The sequence below is a fragment of the Equus caballus genome, chromosome 3, assembly GCF_041296265.1.
Source record: "Equus caballus isolate H_3958 breed thoroughbred chromosome 3, TB-T2T, whole genome shotgun sequence".
Lineage (NCBI taxonomy): Eukaryota > Metazoa > Chordata > Mammalia > Perissodactyla > Equidae > Equus > Equus caballus.
The window spans coordinates 50,309,030-50,333,628 of NC_091686.1; the positions used below are offsets into that span (position 1 = coordinate 50,309,030).

The window sequence follows — 24,599 nt, forward strand, 5'->3', positions numbered from 1 at the left end:
CAGGGGAGGAAAAAGAATGTAGCCTTACCAGAGCTTCCCAACTATTAAAGGGCCGGAGCTCTGTTATCTTCTGAGCCTTTTTCTGAGAACACTGAGGAATCAAAGTAAGTTCACCAATTGAAGCATCTTGAAGGAAGTGAAGTATTTTACCTTTATAGCCATCCTCCATCACTTCTTCACCACTACTATAGTCCTCATCTAGTGAACTACCGACATCAGAACCTGAATCATATTCAGAATCTTCAATAACTCTCTTAGGATTAAATACATTTTTTTTACGTTTCTTGTTAAAACCATTTTGTGGTTTCATGGAACATTTCTGTTTCAGTTTTGTTTTAGCTGCATTTTTAGGATAATTTTGACTTCTTGAAGAAACTTCTTTTCCATTTGGAAACTCACTTTGTGAAGCATATTGCATATCTGTACAAAGAAAGAAAAAATAACTAAATTAGAAAGCTATAAATTAAATATAAAGATATAAGACTTCAAATAAAATAAGAAAATATTTAAACATTTATATTTTCTTCTCAAATATAGAATTCAACTTTAATTTATTATTAAATCTTGATATATTCAAAAGAGAAATACTGAAATAGAATTTGAAGTTATACAAAGACCTGAGAGAATCAGTTTCAAAAACAGGTGATAACTTCTTTTTAAAAATGAATTAAACATAAATCCCCATTTTCTGATAAAGGTCCTGAGAGTATAAACGGCAGCTACACACCCAGAGGAAGCCCCAGATGTCTTTAGCAGACCCATCCCCAGCCAACACTGACGGGCACAGCAGAAACAAAATCATCCATATTATAATCCATCTTTCCCTCACCATCTCCACTGTTCTAAGCTCAGCATTACTTAAAAAATTAAATACATTTTTGTTAAAAAGCAACTCTACTTTATCAATGATTAATCTATCATATTCCAAAGATTTCTAATATGCCTGTGAATTGAAAGCACACTGTGATCTTACGGGACCAGTAAGAAAATACATACCAATTAATCTGTAACAATACTTTTTTAGGCTGTTTATGTTTTACTTACTCAAAGAGCTTTTAGACTTATATATTATCGTACATTCATTCCTGTGCATATATAAAAAAGACAAGCAAAATAAAATGGATAAAGTATTCCTCAATTACTTCATAGTCATAATCTATCTCTTCTGAATCATTTTTCAGACTCAAAATTGGTGATATTGCTGGCTTTGTTTTCTACACACAATATCATTCTCTGTGACCTCAAGAGCATTTACAATATAGCTCTTCTTAAAAGAATTCATTAAAAGAAAGCAAACAAAAACAAACTCAAAGTCATTGTGCTGGGCTTTTAAGCTGGTTTTGTAATTATGAAGAGCTAGTCTACTTGATTCTTACTTAAGGATGTTACTAAATCCGTGATATTCAACTGTTCCCCACTATTTCTCCTCTACTATTTAGTTCCTTAAGTTAAGAGTGTTCCACCGTGGAAGCAGGGACTTTCTCGCACGTCAGAGATATCCATTTGAGTAAGTTTCTGATACTGGTCCTTCTGATCTTCCTGCAAGCGCAGGCTAGGACACATCTACATTACAGCGATTAGAAGCCACCAGCAATCCTATGATCCACCCTGAGTGAGAGCTGTTAAAATGTAATAAATGTTTCTTTTACATTTAATAAAAAAGGCTGGTTTAAAGGTAGCTTTAACTATCAAAAAAAAAAAAGTTAGCCAAAGAGAAAAATATATTGTTTCATTTCACACTGCCATAAAGAATAGGCCAGGGGCCGGCCTTGCTGCCGAGTGGTTAAGTTCGTGCACTCCACTTCGGAGGCACAGGGTTTCACCAGTTCAGATTCTGGGCGCAGATATGGTACCACTCAGAAGGCCATGCTGAGGTGGCATCCCACATGCCACAACTAGAAGGACTCACAACTAAAATATACAACTACATACTGTGGGTATTTGGGCAGAAAAACGAGGAAAAAAAAAGAAGATTGGCAACAGGTGTTAGCTCAGGTGCCAATCTTTAAAAAAAAAAAAAAGAATAGGCCTAAACATTTGGGAACTGGTTATTTAAAATTTTTTACATCATTATTTCCAACATCTCTTGCAATCCCATTCTCTGATTATTAGCTAATATGTTTACTATTTTCTTATATACTAAAATACAGAATGTAACGGGAAGTATGCATTTTCTATAATCACATAGAATAATTACCTTGGTCTTCTGCGAATACTTTTAAAGATTCTAAAGCTTCTGTGTACATCCATTCATGTTCTTTGAGTACTTCCCTTAGTTCCTAGAAATAAGTCATTGATGTTTTGTTAAGATACTAAAATTAGCAACTCGTAGAAAACTTTTTATGCTCTTTTATAAATAAGTAAATCACTTGAAAACTTAACAGAATTCATATCTGATTATTTCACAGTTGTTTCCATGCTGCTTTACAAATGCTTTCTGGGTACACAATGTCACCTCCACAAGTACACAACAGGCCTCAAAGGGAAGGAGGCTTGACTGTGCACATCTCTCCTCGCCCTGAGAGATGTCCTGAACACTAGAGGGTCACAGGTTTGCCAGCTAAAGCTTTAAGGCGCAGCGAGGCTTTTACAAACTGCCAGCTCCAAGACATGTAGCTTCAACACACGTAAAGGACCAGTGTAGCAACGAGACTCTGCATTCAGCTTATCGGAATTCACCAGATGTACCACCTGTGCACATATCTGAGTAAACCAATGCAAGCGTACGTGTATTCCAAATGTTAAATAACATGCTTCCATATACGACCATGTGTTAAACATAGGCCCTTTTAACACCGGCATGCTTGGCACAGGTCTTCACTGACTCTGAAAGTATTCTTACTATCTGGCAAATAGAACAAAGTTTATGGAGTATTAAAACACTGAAGTGCAGGATCACACTTCAAAATTCTTTATGAGAAATCTGAAAGATGAGAATATGAAAAAAGCTCAAACTGTTGACCTGGCGTTATAGATGGCTTTTGGATGATCTACATTTATACTTGAGTTCACAGTTGTTATTACAGTTATGTTTGTTATGATTATGGTCATAATGTGGATATCACAGCTCACGAATAAAGAAATAAACAACGGAAAAAATTAACAAGCAGTATAAAAATACGTTATAATATCGATAAAGGAGAATAACTAATTACAAAAATGCAAAACTCATACTAAGCTTTTACACGGTTGATCTACAACACTGTCTTGCAATAGAAACATTTGGTACATGCTGATTAAATTTCGTGTGTGGCTACTCACCTGCTTATCAAAATTGGGAAATTCCTTTTGTAATTTCAATACAATACTTTCCTGCTTTTCCCAATTACTGCTAGATTCTGCAGACTCATTTGATTCCTCTCCCTAATGGGGAGAAAAAAAAAGAGAACCAATTTCAGAGAAGATCAATAACAATAACCTTAAGACAATTACATTTGTATTTAGACGAACTGGGAGTTACCACATTTGATTGGAAGAATCCAAAAATGTTTCTTTTCGTTCACGGGAAAATTGACAGATTTATATCTTTAAGGATAAAAAATACTGCTGGTTTACAATCAGTGAAAGACCTTGATTGCATACCTAATAACTCATACTTCATTCCTATAGTGCTCAAAATGAGATGAATCTGCTAAAAAACTAGAAAGTTCCTCAAAATAATTCTCAAAGACTGAAGTCTCTCCAAGCTAACGGTAAATTAAAAAAAAAGTGATTCAATTACGTCCTCCATACTCACAATGTCACACCCTGCCACAAGCTTCACATACTGAGAGAGAAGTTTGCTTCTACTTCAGTCTTGATTCACAGAATGGCTTAATTATTAATTGCTCAGTCACAACATAAAAGTGACACAATGCTAAAGAAACTTACATGAAACTAATATATAAATTAAAAATGAATCTGGGAATGATTGTGGCTATTCATACACACATCTCTTTCTTCTCACTTAACTTCACTTGAAGAAAACAGTTCAAATTCTACATTTAAGCAAAAACAGATTCCTTGGGTTTATGCATAAGAAAAATTTTGTATTTTAGTCAATCAAAAACCATTTATCTACTCTGCTTAGAACCACGTGCTATACAAACAGAGAAGAATAGTCTCATACTTCCTCTTCCACCTCCTTTCTTAACCAAGAACTGTATGCTACCTTTTTTTCACTACCTAAGATAGAAACAACTAAATTGTGAGTGACATCTCTCTCTTGCACACAGAAGTAAGATGAAGTTCCTTCCACAAGACAAGAGACAAATAAAATGCTATGGGAGTCTGGAGTAGGAAGAAGATAACTGCATGTACTTTCATAATAGTAAGCGGCCCATTTGGGTTGGAGCAGAGACCATGGACAGGTTACAAGGCTGAAAAATTAAACCACAGCTAATACAGCATTAGGCCTGAAGTGCCAAACTGAGGGTCAGTCTTCATTCAGAAAGCAGCAGGATTTCGAGCAGGTGAATAGTAAAACACTAATATTTGGAGAAAGCATTTCAAAGCCCTCAAAAATTCATTCCGCCATCCTCACTTTATAGCTGAAAACACTGAAACTCCAAGAACAAGCCTTTTAAAGGTCACAGATGGAGAATAACCAGCTGATGTACGAATAGGAACTCAGGTGCCTAACTCTCTATCAGTGTTTCTCTGCTACATAAGTGTTTCCTCAACTTTAGTCATTTACATGGCACTTTCCTGGTTTTAAATACATCAAATGTCCACCAAAGGATGAATGGATAATGAAACTGTAGTATGCACTAAATGGATATTATTCCGCCTTTAAAAAAAATGAAGTACTGACACACACTACAATGTGGATGAACCTCACACACAATACACTAAGTGAAAGAAGGTAGACACAAAAGGTCACATATTGAATATGATTCCATTTATATGAAACATTCAGAGTAGGGAAATCCATAGAGACAGAAAGCCAAGTGGTGGTTGCCAGGGAGTGGGAGGAGGAAAGAATGCAAGAAACTGCTTAAAAGGTACAGCATACTATTATGGGTGATAAAAATGTTTTCGAACTAGATAGGAGCACTAGTGTCAATGTACTAAATGCCAGTGAATTGTTCATTCTAAAATGGTTCATTTTAATTTCACCTCAATTAAAAAAAAAGTTAAAATATTTTGAAAATAGTAAATCTCTTTTGGGAATCAAATATATGATAGTACAAATGAAACAGTCAGTAGGTGGTGTGTCCGTTGTTTACTCTTTGCTCTTGGATCCCACGCTTCTGCCAGCTCTGCTAATCCCCGGTGACTGAAAATAGCTATGCAGTCCAGTGGTTAAACTGGAGCTTGTCAGATGCTGGGTGACCCACGGAGTTTGGGCCCAAACCTATCTCAGTAGGCCCAGGGCATACAAATCTTTCCTGGGGTTATTTTTCTGGTTCCAGAACGTGAAGTTAGAATAGACATAAGCACTGGCAGAAATCCCATATTAGCTTCCTGACCTGTGGAGTAAGGGCCATTATTTTAGGAAGTCCAAGTCCCTAGAACTGCCCATCAGGCAGCAGCAGCAATACCACACTCCTGAAGGAACTGCAGACTGACAGGACCATCCCATCCCATGGTAATGTGTCTCCTTGACTTACACAAAAGCTGGATGAGTCTTGGAGAATTATCTTAACAGGTTATCATAAAGAAATAGGTGATGACCCCAATTGCAGCTGCTATACCAGATGTGGTATTTTTACTGGAGCAAATCAATACAACTATGCAGTTATCAATCAGCCAGATGCTTTTTCTCCCCTATCCAATTAGAAAGGACAAGCAGAAGCAACTTGTTTTCACATGGGCAAGATCAATGACAGACACACTCTTATGTCTTAAGCCTGTGGTGACTCTCCTGCTTTCTTTCATAATATAGTACTCAAGGACTTTGACAGTTTTGTACAGTCCACAGAATATCACTTTGATCCTCTACACCGAAGACAACACACTGACTGGACTTGATGAGCAGGAAGCAGTTGATATTTTACATAGATATATGCATGCCAAAGAGTAGGAAATAACCATCCTCAAATTCTGCCACCACTTCCATGAATTTCATGGGGGTCCTATCTGGAGCTTGTTGCAAATTCTGCTCTGAAAAAACAAAGGCCAAATGGCTTCACGTTATCTGCCTCTAAGAAAGAAGGACAACACTTGGTGGGCCTCATCGAACACTGGAGGGAAGGTATACCTCATTACGGTGTGTACTGCTCTGATGTGTTCACAAAGTCATCTTTAAAACTGACAGTTATGGGGGCTGGCCCCGTGGCCAAGTCGTTGAGTTCGTGTACTCTGCTTCGGAGGCCTAGGGTTTCACAGGTTTGGATCCTGGGTGTGGACATGGCACCACTCATCAGGCCATGCTGAGGTGGCGTCTCACAAAGCACAACTAGAAGGACCCACAACTAGAATACACAACTATGTACTGGCTTTGGGGAGAAGGAGAAAAGATAAAAAAAGAAGATCAGCAACAGTGAGCTCAGGTGCCAATCTTTAAAAAAAAAAAGAAAACAAAACGAAACAAAAACTGTCAGTTATGAATGGGGCCCAGATTAAGAAAAAGCTCTGGAGGAGGTCCAGGGTGCAGTACGAGGTGTTGTGCCAACTGGGTTTTGTGACCAGAAAGCAGATGCAATGATTCTCAAAGAATCTGTGGCCAATAAAGATGCTGTATGAAATCTCTGGCAAGCCCCAAGAGGAGAAATCACAGCAGAGATCAGGTTTTGAAGAAAGGTCATGTCCTCTTCTGCTGACAACTATAGTCTGTCCTGCTCTTAGACAAATGCGTATTAGACAAACGCATTTCTAAAATTTACTATGCTGTGCAAAATCATAAAAATGAAAACTACAGTGAGAAAAATCATCTTAGAGGCACAACATTCAAAAAAACCAGCAACACATTAAAAAAAGAGAAAGGAATCTTACAAAAGGGTAGAATAATTTTACACACATTAAATGATTAAGAAAATACACCAGGGGCCAGACCGGTGGCACAGTGGTTAAGTTCACACGTTCTGATTTAGTGGCCCGGGGTTCACTGGTTCAAATCCTGAGCATGAACCTACATACCACTTGTCAAGTCATGCTGCGGCAGCATCCCACATACAAAGTGGAGGAAGACTGGTACAGATGTTAGTTCAGGGCCAATCTTCCTCACCAAAAAAAAATGTTAGCACCAGCTATAGAAAGGCATGGCTCATTGTCCTTGTGTTATCTTTGCTGTACTGGCTGAAAATATCAATAATAAATTTAAAAATAAACAAATAAATAAATTTCTGCAGCTTTGCTACTCTCCTCCTTTCATACTAAAGCTACCTGTACAGTTCCAAATTCATCTAGATGCCACACATGACTCTCCTACTACGTTCAGCATTAAAGCCATTATTTCCAAACCAGTACAACTATTGTCAATAACACTTAAAAAACTGATAACTTGGGGGCCGGCCTGGTGGCGAAGCAGTTAAGTTTGCACATTCCGCTTCAGTGGCCCAGGGTTTGCCGGTTTGGATCCCAGGTACGGACATGGCACTGTGTGGCAAGCCATGCTGTGGTGGGCGTCCCACATATAAAGTGGAGGAAGATGAGCACGGATGTTAGCTCAGGGCCAGTCTTCCTCAGCAAAAAAGAGGAGGATTGGCAGCAGAAGTTAGCTCAGGGCTAATCTTCCACAAAACAAACAAAAAATTGATAACTTGATGTATTAATCTGTCACAATATAGCCTTTTGATGATTATCAGCCACCATCATCATCTACATCCATATGGCCATGAGCAGCAAACTGTTCCAAGTCTTCTGCGGTTAGATCATCAGGTTGGGACCCTAGAAGCTCTTCAACATCTTCATTTTCTACCTCCTCAAATCCAACCTGTTCTCCTAAATCAACACATCTTGTTTTGATTTTCAAAAGTTTCTCTGAAGGATCACATCCTTCAAAACTACACATCAAGAGGAATTTTCCAGGATACACAACGCAAGCGCTCTGGTCCTATCACTCCAGGCTTCTGCAGTGGCAGCAACAGCCATTCCTACGTTAAATCTCTCCCAAAATTCCGTAACTGTATTGGCATCCTCACCTTCAATAACAGCAATGAGCACCTTAAATGGCCACTTTCAACAGTAAGCCATAAATACTACTATCACCTTTTTATCAAGGGGCTGTCTGCAAAGGTGGTTTTCAAGGGAAAAAAAGGAAAAAAGGGAAGAAAAAGTTTGGGTTTAGCTTTTATAGAGGGCTAGGCTTGATGAATTATGAGAATTTTAAAAGCTAAGTTTTATGGAAAAACACATAGGGTTTTTTTTTCAATAACCCTCTACAACAGAGAAGAATTAAGTAACAACATCAGTGCAGATTTGGGCAGGCCATCCATTTTTGCTATACCTGTAGCGAACTCCAAGGCTGACTAAGAATTTCTTTTAAAAGGCTCAGTTTGGTAAGTGATAAACTCCAGTGGCTTCAGCTCCAAGCCTCTTCCTGGCACTGGTGCTGAACATGACAATGCCGCTACCTTTCAAACCCTTATACCCTACCTAGAGTGTTTTCTGTCTTTCAGATCTGAGTCTTTTGATGCATGCATTCATAACAGATACCTGTTCCATCAAGACTGAGAATTTAATTCAGTGTGTGGCCGCCTTCTTCAGTTTGCTTCTTACCACTGCTGGAAAATTCTTCTGCAGCTTTCCCATCTGCACTCATAGCTTCATGTGACAGTTGATGGCTTAGGAATTTACAGCATTGTTTGAAACCACTAACGCAACCATTACCGGCACTAAAAGAGGGTAAGCTTTCCAGGATTGATTTCTGTTTAAGGTCTTTGTATACAGATATAGAGATCCACATGAAAAAGGTTGTTTCTGATTTTTTCACTCTCTGGTCTTTAATTCAAATGCTCAAGTCTTTCCTTTTCTATTTGTTTTGGTGAGGAAGATTAGCCCTGAGCTAACATCTGTGCCAAACTTCCTCTATGTTGTGTATGTGGGATGCCTCCACAGCATGGCTGATGAGTAGAGCAGGTCCTCACCCGGGATCCAAACCCATAAACCTGGGCTGCCGAAGCAGAGAACGCAGAACTTTCACCACGTGGCCACAGGGCTGGCCCTCCTTCTATTTCTTTATGACCGTTCTCACTGACTTCACAGCATTTGAAGATGACCCAGCTATATACTTTTATTTTTGTAGCACTGTCTCTAATGGTCCACAGTGTGGATTCCTCTACGCCTGCTGCTCAAGGTATATGTATCTCATGTTCTCATTTCTTTCCAAATGTTTGTTTCAAGCCTCCGCTCAACACCTAAAACTTTCCTTTCATATCTACTGCTTGGTATTTTTGAATGAGAATGCTTAGATATGTTTGGGAGGCTGAATGAGTGCTTTTTTCAAACAGAAAAGTTCACAAATGTGAAAGAATAACAAAACACAATCTTGTGGGATAACAAACGTGGTGAACTGACCCGGCCAGCAGATGTCTGAGGTGTGTGTGTTGTATTCCTATGTGGCCAGTTAAGCTAGGTGCAGTTCTCTGTGTTCACCTAGCATTTCTCATAGACAAACTTCTACCTAGACAACACAAAATTCAGGATACACTCTGTTTTCTAACGTAATTACTGCACTGGAACAAATTCACCTTTTTAAAACAGAACAGACTGATCCATTTTTGTGAAACAACTGTTGGCTTGATAGGGGGTTCTGAGAGGACCAGAATGATGGGCCATGGGACATCAAGTGACCATGAGACACGAGCTGTTACGTGATCTGGGTATCTTATCCACCAAGCCTAAAACAGCATGAGCAGCAGCCACCCATCAACAAGTGGAGTATATTTGAGACTGGACTTGAGCAGGTGCATGAAGCTCCAATAAGTTGCATGTGCAGAAGTAACTCCCACGGGACTTACTTCTGCTTTGCTGATGCCCCTCCTTCAACCAATATCTAAGGCACTATGGGGACTTCTTTATGATCAGATAAAGCGGGAGAAAAATCTGAACTTGTTTACAAAAGGTTTACCTAATTGTTAGAACCAGCTGAAAATGAACAACTGCTATAATATAATCACATTTAAGACAGTAGCCCTGTGCACAACTTTGTCAATTTTGTATAGAAGGAAATGGCCAGAGGTACAGATCAATGATATATCATAGAGAATAGCTAAGGAGAAGAACAAGAATGGAAGATCAATGACTACAAGTCTGAGGAAGAGATGCATTGCTGAACTTCTCGTAAGTTTTTCCAAGAACAGAAGGCAAGGATAACAGTGTTCAATGTGACTGCTCAGCAAAGGGTGTCTATTGTAGAGGAAGTTTTTACGAATCATGTGGACGAGATGATTCATTCTGTGAACACCAATAAGACCGTAGCCACTCGGATGCTTGCTCAATGGTCTATAATAAATGCCCATGGCAACAGGGACTGAGGTTAAGCAGGCAGATCAACAAAATATCACTGTCCCACACCAAGACTTATGTGGCTATCGCAACTGGTGAATATCTGACCTGCCAAGAGCACAGGGCGACAATGAGTTCCCATGATAGCACCATTCCTTGGGAGATTCAGTCAACTGTGTGCTGGCAAGTTGATTACACTGGATTCCTTTCATTGTGGAAGAGACAGTAATAGAAACCTACTCTGAGTACAAATTACTTTTCCCTACCCACTTGCTTTTGGCAACACCGGTTATGGGTTGAACTGTGTCCCTCCAAAATTCATGTTGAATAATGCTTAGTACCTCAGAATGTGACCTTATTTGAAGACAGGGTCTTTACTGAGGTAATCAAGTTAAAGTGAGGTGATTAGGGTGGGCCCTAATCTAATGACTAGTGTCCTTATAAAAAGAGAAAATTTTCTTTTTAAAGATTGGCATCTGAGCTAACAACTGTTGCCAATCTTTTTTTTTCTTCTGCTTTTTTCTCCCCAAATCCCCCCAGTACATAGCTGCATATTTTTTAGCTGTGGGTCCTTTTAGTTGTGGCATGTGGGACACCGCCTCAGCATGGCCTGATGAGCGGTGCCATGTCCACATCCAGGATGTGAACCGGTGAAAGCCTGTGCTGCCGAAGCAGAGCATGTGAACTTAACAACTTGGCCATGGGGCCGGCCCCAAAAGAGGAAATTCAGAGACAGAGAAGCACACAGGAAGTACACAATGTGAAGATGAAGGCAGAGATCTACAAATCAAGGAACACCAAAGATTGCCAGAAACCATTAGAATCTAGGACAGCAGGATGGAACACCCCTCAGAAAGAACTAACCATGTGACCGCCACCTTGATCTTGGTCTTCTATCCTCCAGAACTGTGAGACAATATATGTCTGCTGTTGAAGCCCCACAGTTTGTGGTACTTTGTTATGGTAGTCTTAGGAAACTAATACCTCATCTACAGATACAAGGAAAGTCAAATTCACAGTCCCAGTACATCGTGACACAACAGTGTTTCTGACCAGGGAGCTAATTTCACTGGAAGAAAAGTACATCAATGGATCCATGTTCATGGAATTCACTGATCTCACCATGTGCCTCAACACCTAGAAGCAGATGGCTTACAAAACAGTGGTATCACTCTGAAAATTCAGAATGTACACTTGTTGATAGCATCCTACAAGGCTAATGTGCTGTTCAACAGGATGTTCACAAGCTTTGCTGTTCACAAGCAAAGCAAAAGTTATGAATCAGCAATCAATATAATGCACTTTTTCCCACAGCCATTATACATAGGTCTGTACTAAAACACAGGCCCAGTATCTTCCATCACAGCTATTCCTCATACCTAAAGACCCACTCACAGAATTTTTACTTCCCTTCAACATTAGCTCCTAAGGGAAGAGTGCTTCCATGGAGGGTTACAACTGTCCCCATTCAATTAGGGTAGAGATTGCCACCTGGCTATTGAGGGATTCTTATGTCACTAAATCACAGGCAAAGAAGGAGGTTACTGTGCTGGCTGGGGTGACTGATTTTGATGACCCAGAAGAAGCTGTGTTGTCATGACTGCAGACAGGGAGGACTGTGTCCAGATTCACTGCGAGGCCTCTTAGTAATTTCTATTCATAAAGTAAAAAAGTTAATGGAAAACTAAAGTCATCCATAAGAGCACAACCACTATTATTTGTAGATAAGCAGATAAATGTCAAAGAAGTCATTTAGAAGAAGTATAAGTAGTTGCCACCAGGGAGGAGGAAATGGTGCTGGTGGCAGTTAACAGTTATTTTCCTAAGTGTTGTACACTCATATATATATATCTATAACTTTTATGAAATAAAATGTAAAAGTATATTTTCCTAAGTTATTTTACCATACCACTAGAAAATTTTTTTTTTTTTTTAGGAAGATTAGCCCTGAGCTAACATCTGCTGTCAATCCTCCTCGTTTTGCTGAGGAAGACTGGCCGAGGGCTAACATCCATGCCCATCTTCCTCTACTTTATATGTGGGATGCCTGCCACAGCATGGCTTGCCAAGTGATGCCATGTCTGCACCTGGGATCCGAACTGGCGAACCCTGGGCCGCCGAAGCAGAATGTGTGAACTTAACCACTACGCCACTGGGCCGGCCCCTAGAATATTTTTTTAAATTAATTTTATAACTCAGAGATAAGCTATTAATACTGGACAAATTTAAAAGAAAGCAAAAACAGTCACAAATGAAATGCAAACATCAATTTTCTGGCTTAGCTGTGAGAGAGAAGACTGATTCATTTAGGTGTATTTTCAGGTCTGATATCTAGACTCAACATATTCTGTGCTTCCCAGCTAATTTTGATACCACAAGTCAAATGTAACTTACATGATCCAGTCTTTTCTTTTTTATAGATTGATCATCATTAAATTCATCTTCCTCATACGGCTCTGAAGAAGAAGATAATTTTCTTTTCCTGGGTCCACCACCTTCTAAAACAGAGGAGGACACTCAATGTTTGCACAGATATCATAAGAATCATTAATGCAATACAAAGGCAGAATGTTATAATGAGTACATCTGTAGACAGTTCTCTTGACATCAAGCCCAATGTCATTTCCTCTACATGTAGCATATACTCAATAAATGTCAAGTGAATTGAAGAAAAAGTGAACAGAGACTCTTTTTCAGTCTTTCAAAAGTAGAAATCACTGTAAAAACGTATTTGTAAACCATCACATTATTCAATGCTGAAAATATACATCTCTAAACTGACTAGTAATTTTACAGAACAACACTGGGAGGAAGGGGTTCTGCCCAGTGACTGAGCGTTCAGCAGTGAAAAAGCAGAGCCCCATCACTGTGGTTATCTGAATACATTACTGACGCCAATCATTGTGTCTACTACGGACCAGGCTTTGCAGAAGGCGTTTTTAACTGTTGTTTCATTTAGATTCCACAACGAACCTACAAAGTAGGTAATATTCTCATTTTCTAAATGAGGAGGAACCGAGATATTGAGAGCTCAAGCGGGTCACGCTCTTAACCTAAAAATAAGAGAGTACAACGGCAATAGGAAATTTGCATATTTTGTCACGGCTGAAAGAAAAACTCAATTTACATATCTTAAGCAGTTATGTAACATATTTATACTTTGTACACATTTATCTATTTCTTAAATACTTTCACTTTCAGAGAGCAAATTCCAGAGATATATTGCTGTGCTAGTATGAAAGCATCTGCTATATGTATATGGTGATGGATGGCAATTAGTTTTTAGGTGGTGAACATGATGTAATATATACAGAAACTGAAATATAATGATGTACACCTGAAAAAAAGAATAAAAAATAAGTCCAAATGCAAAAAAAAAGTTACCAGAATACGTAAGATCTAAATGGTAAAGGAAAAGGGCCCCTCTGCCTGGTGGTGTGTGCTTTCACACTCAAAGTAATGAATGAGGCAACATGCTACAATTCAAAGTGACTGAGATCGTAGGATCAAAACCTCATGGGTTTGAATCCAAGCACCATCACTTAGTGTGTGACTTTAGCAGAATTATCTAATTTATCTAAGCCCTAATATATTCATCTGTAAAATTCTGAATAATGACAGCTATTTCACAGACATCTTGTGATAATTAAAAGACACAATAAATAAGAATGTAGTTGGCATATAAGTAGATAATACATAATTATTTTCTTCCCCCCCAAAAAGAAAGCATCTGCTAAAGCTTATAATGGTTTCAGATTTCAGTATTAATTATATTAGTCCTCTATGCAATTAGAAATAAAATGTGTAGAAACAGAATATTCAAAATGAATACAAACATGACACCTTTTAAGTTGTAAGCCTAAAAATTTCATAATATGGCTATAATGAAATTAAATGCCATTAATATTTTATAGTAATTACACGTTAGTATGAATGCTTAAATTTTTTTCTCCCAATTTGCTTCATAAAGTAAATGTTCATTCTACATATGCCAACTAATTTCCAGCATCTGCTTTAAAAAGGGCTAAATATAAGCACCATTCCACCATCACCTATATGATCAGCACCATCCCATCATCACCTATCTATTTGCTGAGGACAGGTGAGTACTGCTCGTAAATAAGTCTGAGAAAAGCTTCAAACTAGAAGATTTATGCCATGTCACCAAGCCATGTTTAATTCTTTCCTAAAAGGAACAAGAGCTTTGCTTTGTCAATAAAAAACTCTCGAGTTTTAGTTATCTGCTTATACATGGTTTTTGTTTTGTTAATATTATGTCATCAAATCTTCACACAGATATGAAATGGCTACAAGGCAAAAATCTGCAAATAAATGTGGGAGAAAATGTACAACTAAAATTTTAGTACAAAAGGTTACATAAGAGCACACAATGCTCAGTTATCTACATCTAAATCTATTCTACTTATAATTATCAATTAAAAATTTTGCATATATCTAAAGAAAACAAGTTAATATTCTACACTAAATACCACTTCTAAATTATGTATTTCACAAATTCTCATCTTTTATTGGGAATCCCCATCATCAATTTCAGGGGGAAAAAAAAACTAAGTTAGGGATGTATCTCACACTCCAGATAAAAATAAATTTCACCTAAATACAATAGTCAAAAATGAAAAATAAAACATGAAATTAAAGAAAATATGAAAAAAGAACACAAGTAGGCAGTTCAACAGGAAAAAAACTGAAAAGATGCTTAACCTCATTAATTAATTAAATAATAAAATATAGTAGTTTTTTTTTTTTCCCCAAGAGTAAAGAGCAGTGAATGGACAGTCCGAGCAGACTGTGGGCAAATAGGCACTTTTAAACATTATGAATTGTCACAGCTCTTCTGGAAGGCAATCTAAATAATACATCTCAGAATTTTAGATGCGTATATTTTTAAGTCCAACAATTCCTGGGGCTGGCCTGGTGGCACAGCGGTTAAGTGCGCACGTTCCACTTCAGCGACCCGGGGTTCGCTGGTTTGGATCCCAGGTGCAGACATGGCACCACTTGGCAAGCCATGCTGTGGTAGGCATCCCACATATAAAGTAGAGGAAGATGGGCACGGATGTTAGCTCAGGGCCAGTCTTCCTCAGCAAAAAGAGGAGGATTGACAGCAGATGTTAGCTCAGGGCTAATCTTTGTCAAAAAAAAAAAAAAAAATCCTTATAAATTTCTAGAAATTTATTCCACAAAACTGACATAAAGCGTGCATTTTCTATCACTTTGCATACATACAAAATTCTACCAAAGTGTCTAAATACCCATCAATAAGATATTACATAAATTAGGATACAAACATAAATGCCACGGTTACAAAGACTCAGGCAGACTTTTCTTTCCTCCTTTTTTTGGTGAGGAAGACTGGCCCTGAGCTAACATCTAGTGGCATTCTTCCTCTTCTTTTTTTGCTTGAGGAAGATTGTCACTGAGCTAACCCATGTGACAATCTTCCTCTATTTTATGTGGGACGCCGCCACAGCAAGGCTCGATAAATGGTGCTGGGTCTGCACCTGGGATCTGAACCTGTGACCCATGCTGCTGAAGCAGAGCATTCAAACTTAACCACTACGCCACTGGGCCGGCCCCAAAGGTATACTTTTAAAAATAAAATAACATGGAAAGATGTCTCTTTTTTCTGAGGAAGATTAGCCCTGAGCTCACTACTGCCAGTCCTCCTCTTTTTGCTGAGGAAGCCTGGCCCTGAACTAACATCCCTGCCCATCTTCCTCTACTTTATATGTGGGACGCCTGCCACAGCATGGGGTGCCAAGAGGTACCATGTCCACACCCGGCATCCGAACCAGCGAACCCCAGGCCACCAAGAAGCGGAATGTGCGAACTTAACCGCTGCGCCACCGGGCCGGCCCTGGAAAGATGTTTCTAATAAATGAAAAGGTTACAAAACAGTAGATATAACAAGATGACAGTCACATAAAAATGTTTTGACTACTAATACAGATATAGAGAAGTGGAAGAAATAGCTATAGAAACTCCTGGCAAGATCAATAAATTCTATTTTTACCTTTTAAAGTAGGGTTAAAACTTTGGATATATATTTTTTGTTTTTATAACTTAGTATTCATAAATGAAAACTTTCAGAAGACAACGCATAAAAGACATCCTTATTCTTTAATATGCAGGATGATACTGTCTATAAAAGATTATAATTTGGGGTAAAAACAATGTCCAACATCATGATTTGTGGAACTAAGAACTCTTACAGGTGTTTAAAAGGCCTTTTGTTGAAAACTGTCCTAATATATCAAAAATACTTCTCATCCTGATGATACAGTATATTGAAGGTTATCTTATTTTGGTGAGACAAAGCTGTCATCCCATACATCACCTCAAAAGTGTAATGATGAAAATGACTGATATGACTTCCTGTCCATTCCAAGAGGAAGCATGGAAGTTTACTTAAAAAACAAGGAAACCCTGATATCCTCTTTCCTTGTAATTTGCCACGTAACATTTTTTTAAAAAGAAATAACATCAAAGTACAGTATAAGAATGAGAAGAAAAAAACTCAGCTGAAGTTCAAATTTAACGGCGAGTGTAAACTCCATGAGGGCAGGGTTTTGTCCATTTTGTTTCCTTACGTATCCTCAGTGCCTAAAGCAGCATCTGGCACTGAGCAGTAGGTGCACAATAATTATTTGTTAAACTAATGAATAAGTTGAACGACATAAACTGCTCAAGAGAAAACAAAATTAGACACTACTGTGGAGTAAAGTTATTCTACAAATTTTTCAATGGAAAGATTATGGAATATTGAGATATGAGGACAGGAAAGAATATGTAAAATGTCCTAGCCATTCTGTAACTCAGCAAATGTTACTGAGCCTCCCTCAGGAACTTACAGCAAGCGCTAGGGTATGGTCATGAGGAAGACACGGGCAGCCTTCTCCCGCACCATCTTCATCATCAGACGGCCCTCCAGAACAAGTAACCACGAACACACGCTACGTACTTGCTATATATCATGCACCATGAGAACTGCACATTAACTTGATCACAACAACCTATGAGTTTGGTACTTTTATCATACTATTTTACTTCTAAGGAAACAGACACATAGAAGAGTTAAGTAACAATGCCCAAGGTCACACAGCTAGTAAATAAAAGGAAGAATCTTAACATTCTGTGTAGACAGCTCCCACACACCACACAACACAATACTGTTCCTTTGCTCAAAGTGGAGAAAATTAGAATTAAAATACATCATGTGAATGAAATAATATCATCTTTGGAATCTACTCTAATATAATCTACTTAGTGGGGGTAAAACGAGGTAGATAATTGTTAAAGAGAGAGGATGGGCCAATGGGAACATATTATACTATTTTGTATTTTTGTATATATTTTTAAGTTTCAAAAAAAAATTTAAAAACTGGAAAAAATCCACTTAGGGAAACGGGCATTTATTCACACACTGTTGATGAAAGCATAAACTGGCACAACGCTTAAAAAAGTAATATGGAAGTACATATTAAAATTTTAAATGTGCATACCCTATGATTTAGCATTCTAGTTTGACATTTAGCCTACAGAAATACTAACATAAAGATTTACTTATAAGGCTATTTATTTCAATACTAGAATAAGAAATAATGCAAACAAATGCAAATTAATAGAGAAATAATAAACTAATCCTATGGGTAGTCACAGAGGAATGTTATGGAGCCATTGTTTTTAATTAGATATATCTGATTGTACTGATGGGTTGCCGTGACAAATCATCAAATGATTTTTTTTAATCCAAATCAACATTGTAATTACATTTTGTACCCTAATGTGTATGTATTATATAATGTTGTGTATAAGAATAGGAAAAGTTGGAGAATGCTATACAAAGCAAATTTAAAAGTGGTTAATGCATATGGGCTTGCTTTCATTCCTTAAATACATTTTTTGTAGTGTGATTACAGGTTATTTTTTGTTTGGTATGTACAAGTGAGAAAAAAAAATCTAGATAGCATTTATTAAAAAAATTGGAGGTGGTTTTATATTGCAAGCTCCTTTGAGTGCATTTATTTTTGTATCTCAAGCCTGGAACATAGCATAAATATTTACTAAATGAAGGAATGCTGATTACCAGCTAGGACTTTCCACAAGACATTATGTTCCTACTGACACAGATTTGCAGACCTGTAAATAAAACCACAATGCAATTAGAAAGGACACAAGAAAGAAAATATGCCGTCTAAAACTTCACTGATACGAGATTTCATCTGTAGAAAACAAATAAAATTACAATGAAAAACCACCTCTCCTCTTTTATGGGGGTGAAAAAAAATCAACCCAGAAAATTCAGTTCCCAAATAGCTGTATGACCTTAGGTAAGTCACTTAATCTTCTTAAGGTTAACTTTAACTCAACCGTCTAAAAAACCTGAAGCTATTAATACCTCATAAGGCTCCTCTAAGAATTCATGAGGGAGCTTGGTAAATTGTAGAGCAATATTAAAAATGAGAAGATGTTCATTATTATATAACTAATATATCAACTTGTCTTGAAACTAAGTCGGACATACCTGCATCACCAAACATCAGCAAGGCAGCAGCAATTGCTCCATCCATAGTGCTTGTTGATTCAATCAACTAACAGAATGAGAAAAGATTAACATTTAAAAAATAACACTAGAAGAATTATTTCACAAAGTTATCAAAACACAGTCACGCATCGCTTAACAACAGGGATATGGGCTGAGAAGTGTTGTTAGCCAATTTCACCATTGTGTGAACATCACAGAATGTACTCACACAAACCCAGATGGTACAGGCTATATACACCTGGGCTACATGGTGCTAATCTTACGGGACTACCGTCGTGTAAGTGTTGTATCTGTTGTTGACCAAAAAGTCACTATGCGGCACATGACTGTATTTAAGAACAAAAATATTAAATATACACAAGGTAGAGGAATACGTATGTCCTAGTTTAAATTCATTAAGTCCTATGATACATTTTCAGAAAACCTAGTTTATCTAAAAAAAATCTGAATTTGTCTAAGCATCTTAAAATGTATCAGATTTACTTATTACTATAAAGGAAAAATTAAAATATAGTCAAATATGTACACTCTATTCAAGACGGTTGTGCACTGAAGCCTTACAAACTTCCTACTTACGTGTCCAGTCACTGTGTGTGTACGCGTGCACATGAGAGACTGACAGACATTTACAGTATTGATTTCTGAAAAAATAAGCCACAATCCTACATTTTTTAAAATCTAATACTTCTTAAGATGAGTGGGATAAAGGGCTCTTTTGATTGTTACTCTATTTCTGAATTGCTTGAATTTGTTCAAGAACATATTCATATATTACTTAGATAACTGACAGTTTCAGTATGCCATTTTTTATACTGTTCTATAACATTTTGGATTTCAGAAGGAAGTGAACATCCTGTAGTTTTCTCTTGCTATAGTTTCCTATATTTTCAATGAGTTACTTGTTTTAAAAAATCTTACTTTTTTAAATAAGCTATTTTTGTATTCAATGAAAGAGCCTTAAACCAAAGAGTGCTCTCCTCTACACTACTTCTCCTAATCTTGGATCCTCAAAATCCCTCATTTTCAAAATAGCCAAAAGACATTCTTATCAAGCCTAAGACTAAATTTATATTTTGTTAACTTATGAATTCTTTTATATGGGTCTAAAAGTCTTCGTAGAGTAATTCATACATGTCATCTTTAAGTCTCTTGAAATGATGGGGATCACTTGAAATCCAGATTACTTCAAGAGAGTACTCTGCTTTTGAGCAAGTGATAGGCTAAATTCCCAAAATTTCAGATACTAATTAATGAAACATACATACAAAGTCTGTGTATCAATCCTATTTTGCCATTATAACAACATAATTAGAGATAAATATTTCTACAGGAAATAAATCCCCTTGAACTACACGAAAAATTGGCAATCAAGCTAACGTATTTTTAAACTGAGACTTGCTACTTTATGTTTAATATTTTAATACTCTATCGCGTTTATTCTGTTGAAAGTTCTTTCCAACACTGTAAGCGTTGCTACTAGTGGCTACATTTCTTCCCTTCTTTTTCTGGAAAAAAAAATCACCCCAGGAGGCATATAACATGCTAGTAGGGAAAAATGCAGACTTAGGAGACCACCAAAGTTTCATTTAGCTAACAGTAAGAAGGGATCAAAATGATCTGGGAAAAACAAATTCATGTTAAAAATATCAGAGAATAGGAAGAATTTAATCGACACTTAGAATTCAAACTAGCAGGTCCAGGACCACCTTTGATTCAGACATGTTCTTTTTTGGCCTGAACAGTGTTTTTGATTTTGTCTTTCTTTAGTTACTATAAAAAGTAACAAAGTACTGATACAACATGGATGAACTTCAAAATCATATGTTAAGAGAACGAAGCAAGTCACCAAAGGTCACATATTGTATGATCTGATTTATACAAATTGTCCAGAATAGGCCAATCTATAAAGGCAGAGATTAGTGGTCGCCTAGGGCTTGGGAAGGGAAATGGGGAGTGACCGCTAATGGGTACAAGACTTCTTTTCAGAATGATTAAAACGTTTCAAATTAAGATTATGCTGCTGATTGCACAACTTTGTAAACATACTAAAAGCCAGTAAATTAAACACTTTAAATAGGTGATCTTTGTGGCATGTAAATTATATCCAATAAAGGTATTAAATGGATGATCAACACTAAATAAAAATCCAGGCTTTTCACTTTTTTTGAAAAATCTGAATATGTGATAAAAATGGGCTATCACTGATATCACATGGCCACGTCCTGCTGAAGCTAAGGAGCAGCTGCCCTTTCAGGAAAAGCAGGCACTATATGGTACGCCAGTGTCCACCCTTTCAGAATCACCTACCTAGCCCATAAAGACATGGCACCTGCTAAGACTCAGATTAGGGGAGGGGAACTGGGGATGGTGGCAGTGATGATAAATACAAACGTGATCTGTATTTATCAATTAAACGATTCCCCTAACATCATTCAACTGGTAAGTGGCAGAGTTAAGGATAAACTATTACGTACCTTCAGAGATTTATTCTCTATTTAAAATTTAATTGAATGGTTTATTTTTATTTACTCTCATAACAAGAGATATTTATTACAGTCCAATCACAATGACTTAATTTTGTTTCTATAGTCCAATCAACGTTTCTCAGCAAGGGTGCTCTTGGCAGGAAAATTCTCTTGTTATGCAAGACTGCCTCAGTATTGCAGAGTGTTTACACCCCTGGCCCCACAGTGCTAAACATCAACAGCAACCCCTTGTCATTATGAAAAACAAAACAAAAACCTCTTGACATTTCCGAGAGTTTCTAGTGGGAGATAGGAGAAGGGTTTGTCCCAATTTTAGAACCATTTAAACACAAAAAAATTCAAAATCTATGTGAGCTATTGAGGGAAGCTCAAATTATTACATTATTTATAGGTGAATGAACCTCACCTATTAACAAGTTGACTCTCACCAACTAAATCTCTGGCATTTACCTTTACTATTACATAAAATAAAAGTTAATAATTATCTTCAAACATAAGATATCTTTTGAAAAATGACTATGCACTAAATACAGCACTGGATACTGGAGAGATTTCTATTATTACAGATATAATAACCAATTACTATCAAAGGGTATAACCTTAAGCAAATCACTGTCACTTCTTTGTGGAAAAAGCTCCTTCAAGGTCTGAAGCTTAGCATCTTTAAGGTCTTCCAATTCCGAAAGGTCTTCCAATTCTGAAATATCATTATTATTTCTACCTGCCATGGCAGGAAGGCCTTGGGACTCTTCATCTTCAGAAGGTTCAGAACTAAAAATATTTTCAGAGAAAAAAACAATATTTTAATCTTTTACTAGTGCTATTTTATTATAAATGAACATATATGTGTACATATAATACAGCATATCTGCAGTTATTTTCTATATTAAATGCAGTCCATACCTATCAAAAATTAAAACAACTTTTTCATTTCAGTATTGTTAGGTATATAAATCTACATTCCGAAAGTCGGCATACTTTGAAAATATCTGAAGTTATCTGGGCTGGGATGGAAAAGAACAACAAAATACCTGGCATTTGTTTTGTTACAATCCACACACATTTATTGCATGCCCACCTTCTCTTTCCTACTCCTTTTTTTTCACCTGTACTCTGCATAAAACATGAGTGTTGTCATGTTGCTCCTGAGAAATTATGAAGCCTACACTAAAACAAAGATAAAAGAATTTTCACAGCCTACCTAGGTGATCAGAATCTAAATGTTACAATTGCAATGGTCTGATTCAGTATCAGAATCTCTGCCAGGAACAAAACATTTCTTTAGCAGATAGGGAGCATTTATTCCATATGAGGCTTTATTCTACAACAACTAACTTCAACCTCATTCCATTTCAGTTTTTGTGCTTATCCTAGAGAAAAAGATATTTTGTGCCAAATCTTACTCCTGTATCTCCCAAACAGAAAAATCTCATTTTGAAATTTTGGTTTTCTACCATGGTAGGTATTATGGAGATGAGAAAGTAGAAGTGTAACAAATGGGAAGAAGTTATAAAGATCAGAGAAAGCAGCAAGGTGAGAACATAGTTAAGTATATTCCCAGTGTCAGATAATGCAGACTTTGTTATACAGCTAATTCTATTTTTGGACAGCTCTCTTAGACACAGATCCAGAATCTGTATTTTAGTAACTTCTCTATACCCATTCATGTTAGTTCAGTTGTCCCTGTTAGGGCACTGGTTATGCCTAAGAATCTCCTGAAAACATTTAAAAGCAGGTTCCCAAGGATCAGGAATATGCATTTGAACAAGATTCTAGGCTGACTTCTTGAATCTTGATCTAAGAATGCTCTAAAGTAACAAAATAAAATAAATCTCTTCTTTTATCACTCTGCTTGTCCTTCAATATTAGGGAAGACAATCACATGTGCTCCCTTTCCATTACACCCAGACTTCTCATTCCTGATGTGCTCAACTCTGAATTTTCACTCCACCTCACTCCGTTCACGCTCCTTACCTAATTTTGCCTGTTAGTTCACTGAGAAAATAAAAAGCATTGAGGTTGGAATCCATTTACAATTCCTGCCCTGGATAACCACTTTAAAGGTCCTTACTCTTGTGGCCATGACAACTTTAACCTAGTGATCAGACTCATGATCAAACTCAGATGCCTCTGACGTAAGTACTAACATTGGCCATGAATCTTATCATACCTTGGGATTTAACGTAACAGGTCACAGGAAATACACGTGACAGAGAAATACATTAAATACCATCATGAGGAAACAATCAGAAAAATCTATTTTCTCTGAGACTTAGTCTCTTTAAAAAGTTGCAATCCTTAAAGGAGAGGAGAGGAGGCAAGTGGACTTCTCAAGATCAAGGGAGTTGAGAGTTGTAATGTCCAAATGCAATGGATGTTCCTTGTTTTGGATCCTAGTTTGAACGACAAGCTACGACACACATGAAATGAGAATATAAACTGGGAATCACATGATTTAGAGAATTTTTCATTGATAACAATAGTGTTTTGGGGGGAGTAGGGGGGTGTATAACCAAGTATTAAGGAGAGAAATGTTGTGATGTCTATAATTTACTTTAAAATACCTCAGCTAATAATAATAATAGATGAAACAATGAAACAAACAAGGAAGAATGTTAACAACTGTTAAATCTAGGTGGTAGGTATGTAGGTGTTCGTTATATATTCTTTCATTTTCTTATATGCCTTAAGCTTTAAACATAAAAGTAAAAATCAACAAGAACAAGATTGCCCACTTCGCGTTCTTTTACCTGGTCTCAGATAAAGTTGTTCCCTTTCGCTGGAGGTGAAGTCTCCTCTCAGTGCTCAGGGATTCTAGCCCTTTCTGCTTCCTACAGGATCCTGCTTTAACTATCTACTATCTTCTCTCCCAAATCTTGTCTCTCTCCTTAAGCTCTTCCTCCCAAGTCTCCGATGTGCTCAGGATTGCATTAATTCAATGTGCCAGGAGTTCTAGGGACTATGGACACAGCAGTGAAATAAACAAATTCTCGTCTCCTTCACAAATTTTTTAAGACTGATTTTCTACTTCCTCATTTCCTATATAGTTCTCAACTCACTTTTTATATCTTCAGCCCTACCGCTTTGGTGAAATTGTTCTCACTAAGGGCAATAATATTCTCTAAAATGCTGACTGTGATAAAAACCTTTCGTTGGTTACCTATTCCTCTGCGGTCCCA

At 37.2% G+C, this 24,599-nt stretch overlaps 1 protein-coding gene and 1 long non-coding RNA gene across 5 annotated transcripts in view; one reads left to right on the top strand and one right to left on the bottom strand.

Moving 5' to 3' along the window:
• SMARCAD1 (SWI/SNF-related, matrix-associated actin-dependent regulator of chromatin, subfamily a, containing DEAD/H box 1) overlaps positions 1 to 24,599 on the bottom strand; it is a 79,308-nt gene that overhangs the window by 33,132 nt on the left and 21,577 nt on the right. For 2 of the 4 annotated variants that reach the window (XM_005608614.4, XM_005608615.4), the window contains exons 4-9: positions 22,020 to 22,191; positions 18,914 to 18,980; positions 12,763 to 12,866; positions 3,262 to 3,363; positions 2,198 to 2,279; positions 29 to 420 (exon numbers count right to left, since the gene is read on the bottom strand). In XM_005608614.4, the coding sequence (XP_005608671.1) occupies positions 29 to 420; positions 2,198 to 2,279; positions 3,262 to 3,363; positions 12,763 to 12,866; positions 18,914 to 18,980; positions 22,020 to 22,191 (919 nt within the window). The remainder of the gene's footprint in view (positions 1 to 28; positions 421 to 2,197; positions 2,280 to 3,261; positions 3,364 to 12,762; positions 12,867 to 18,913; positions 18,981 to 22,019; positions 22,192 to 24,599) is intronic. The other 2 variants (XM_005608616.4, XM_070262252.1) reach the window with 1 other exon arrangement.
• LOC111772851 (uncharacterized) lies at positions 7,463 to 13,043 on the top strand. Its single transcript, XR_002806938.2, has 3 exons — positions 7,463 to 8,420; positions 8,541 to 8,766; positions 12,789 to 13,043. It is a non-coding gene; the product is annotated as an uncharacterized lncRNA (long non-coding RNA).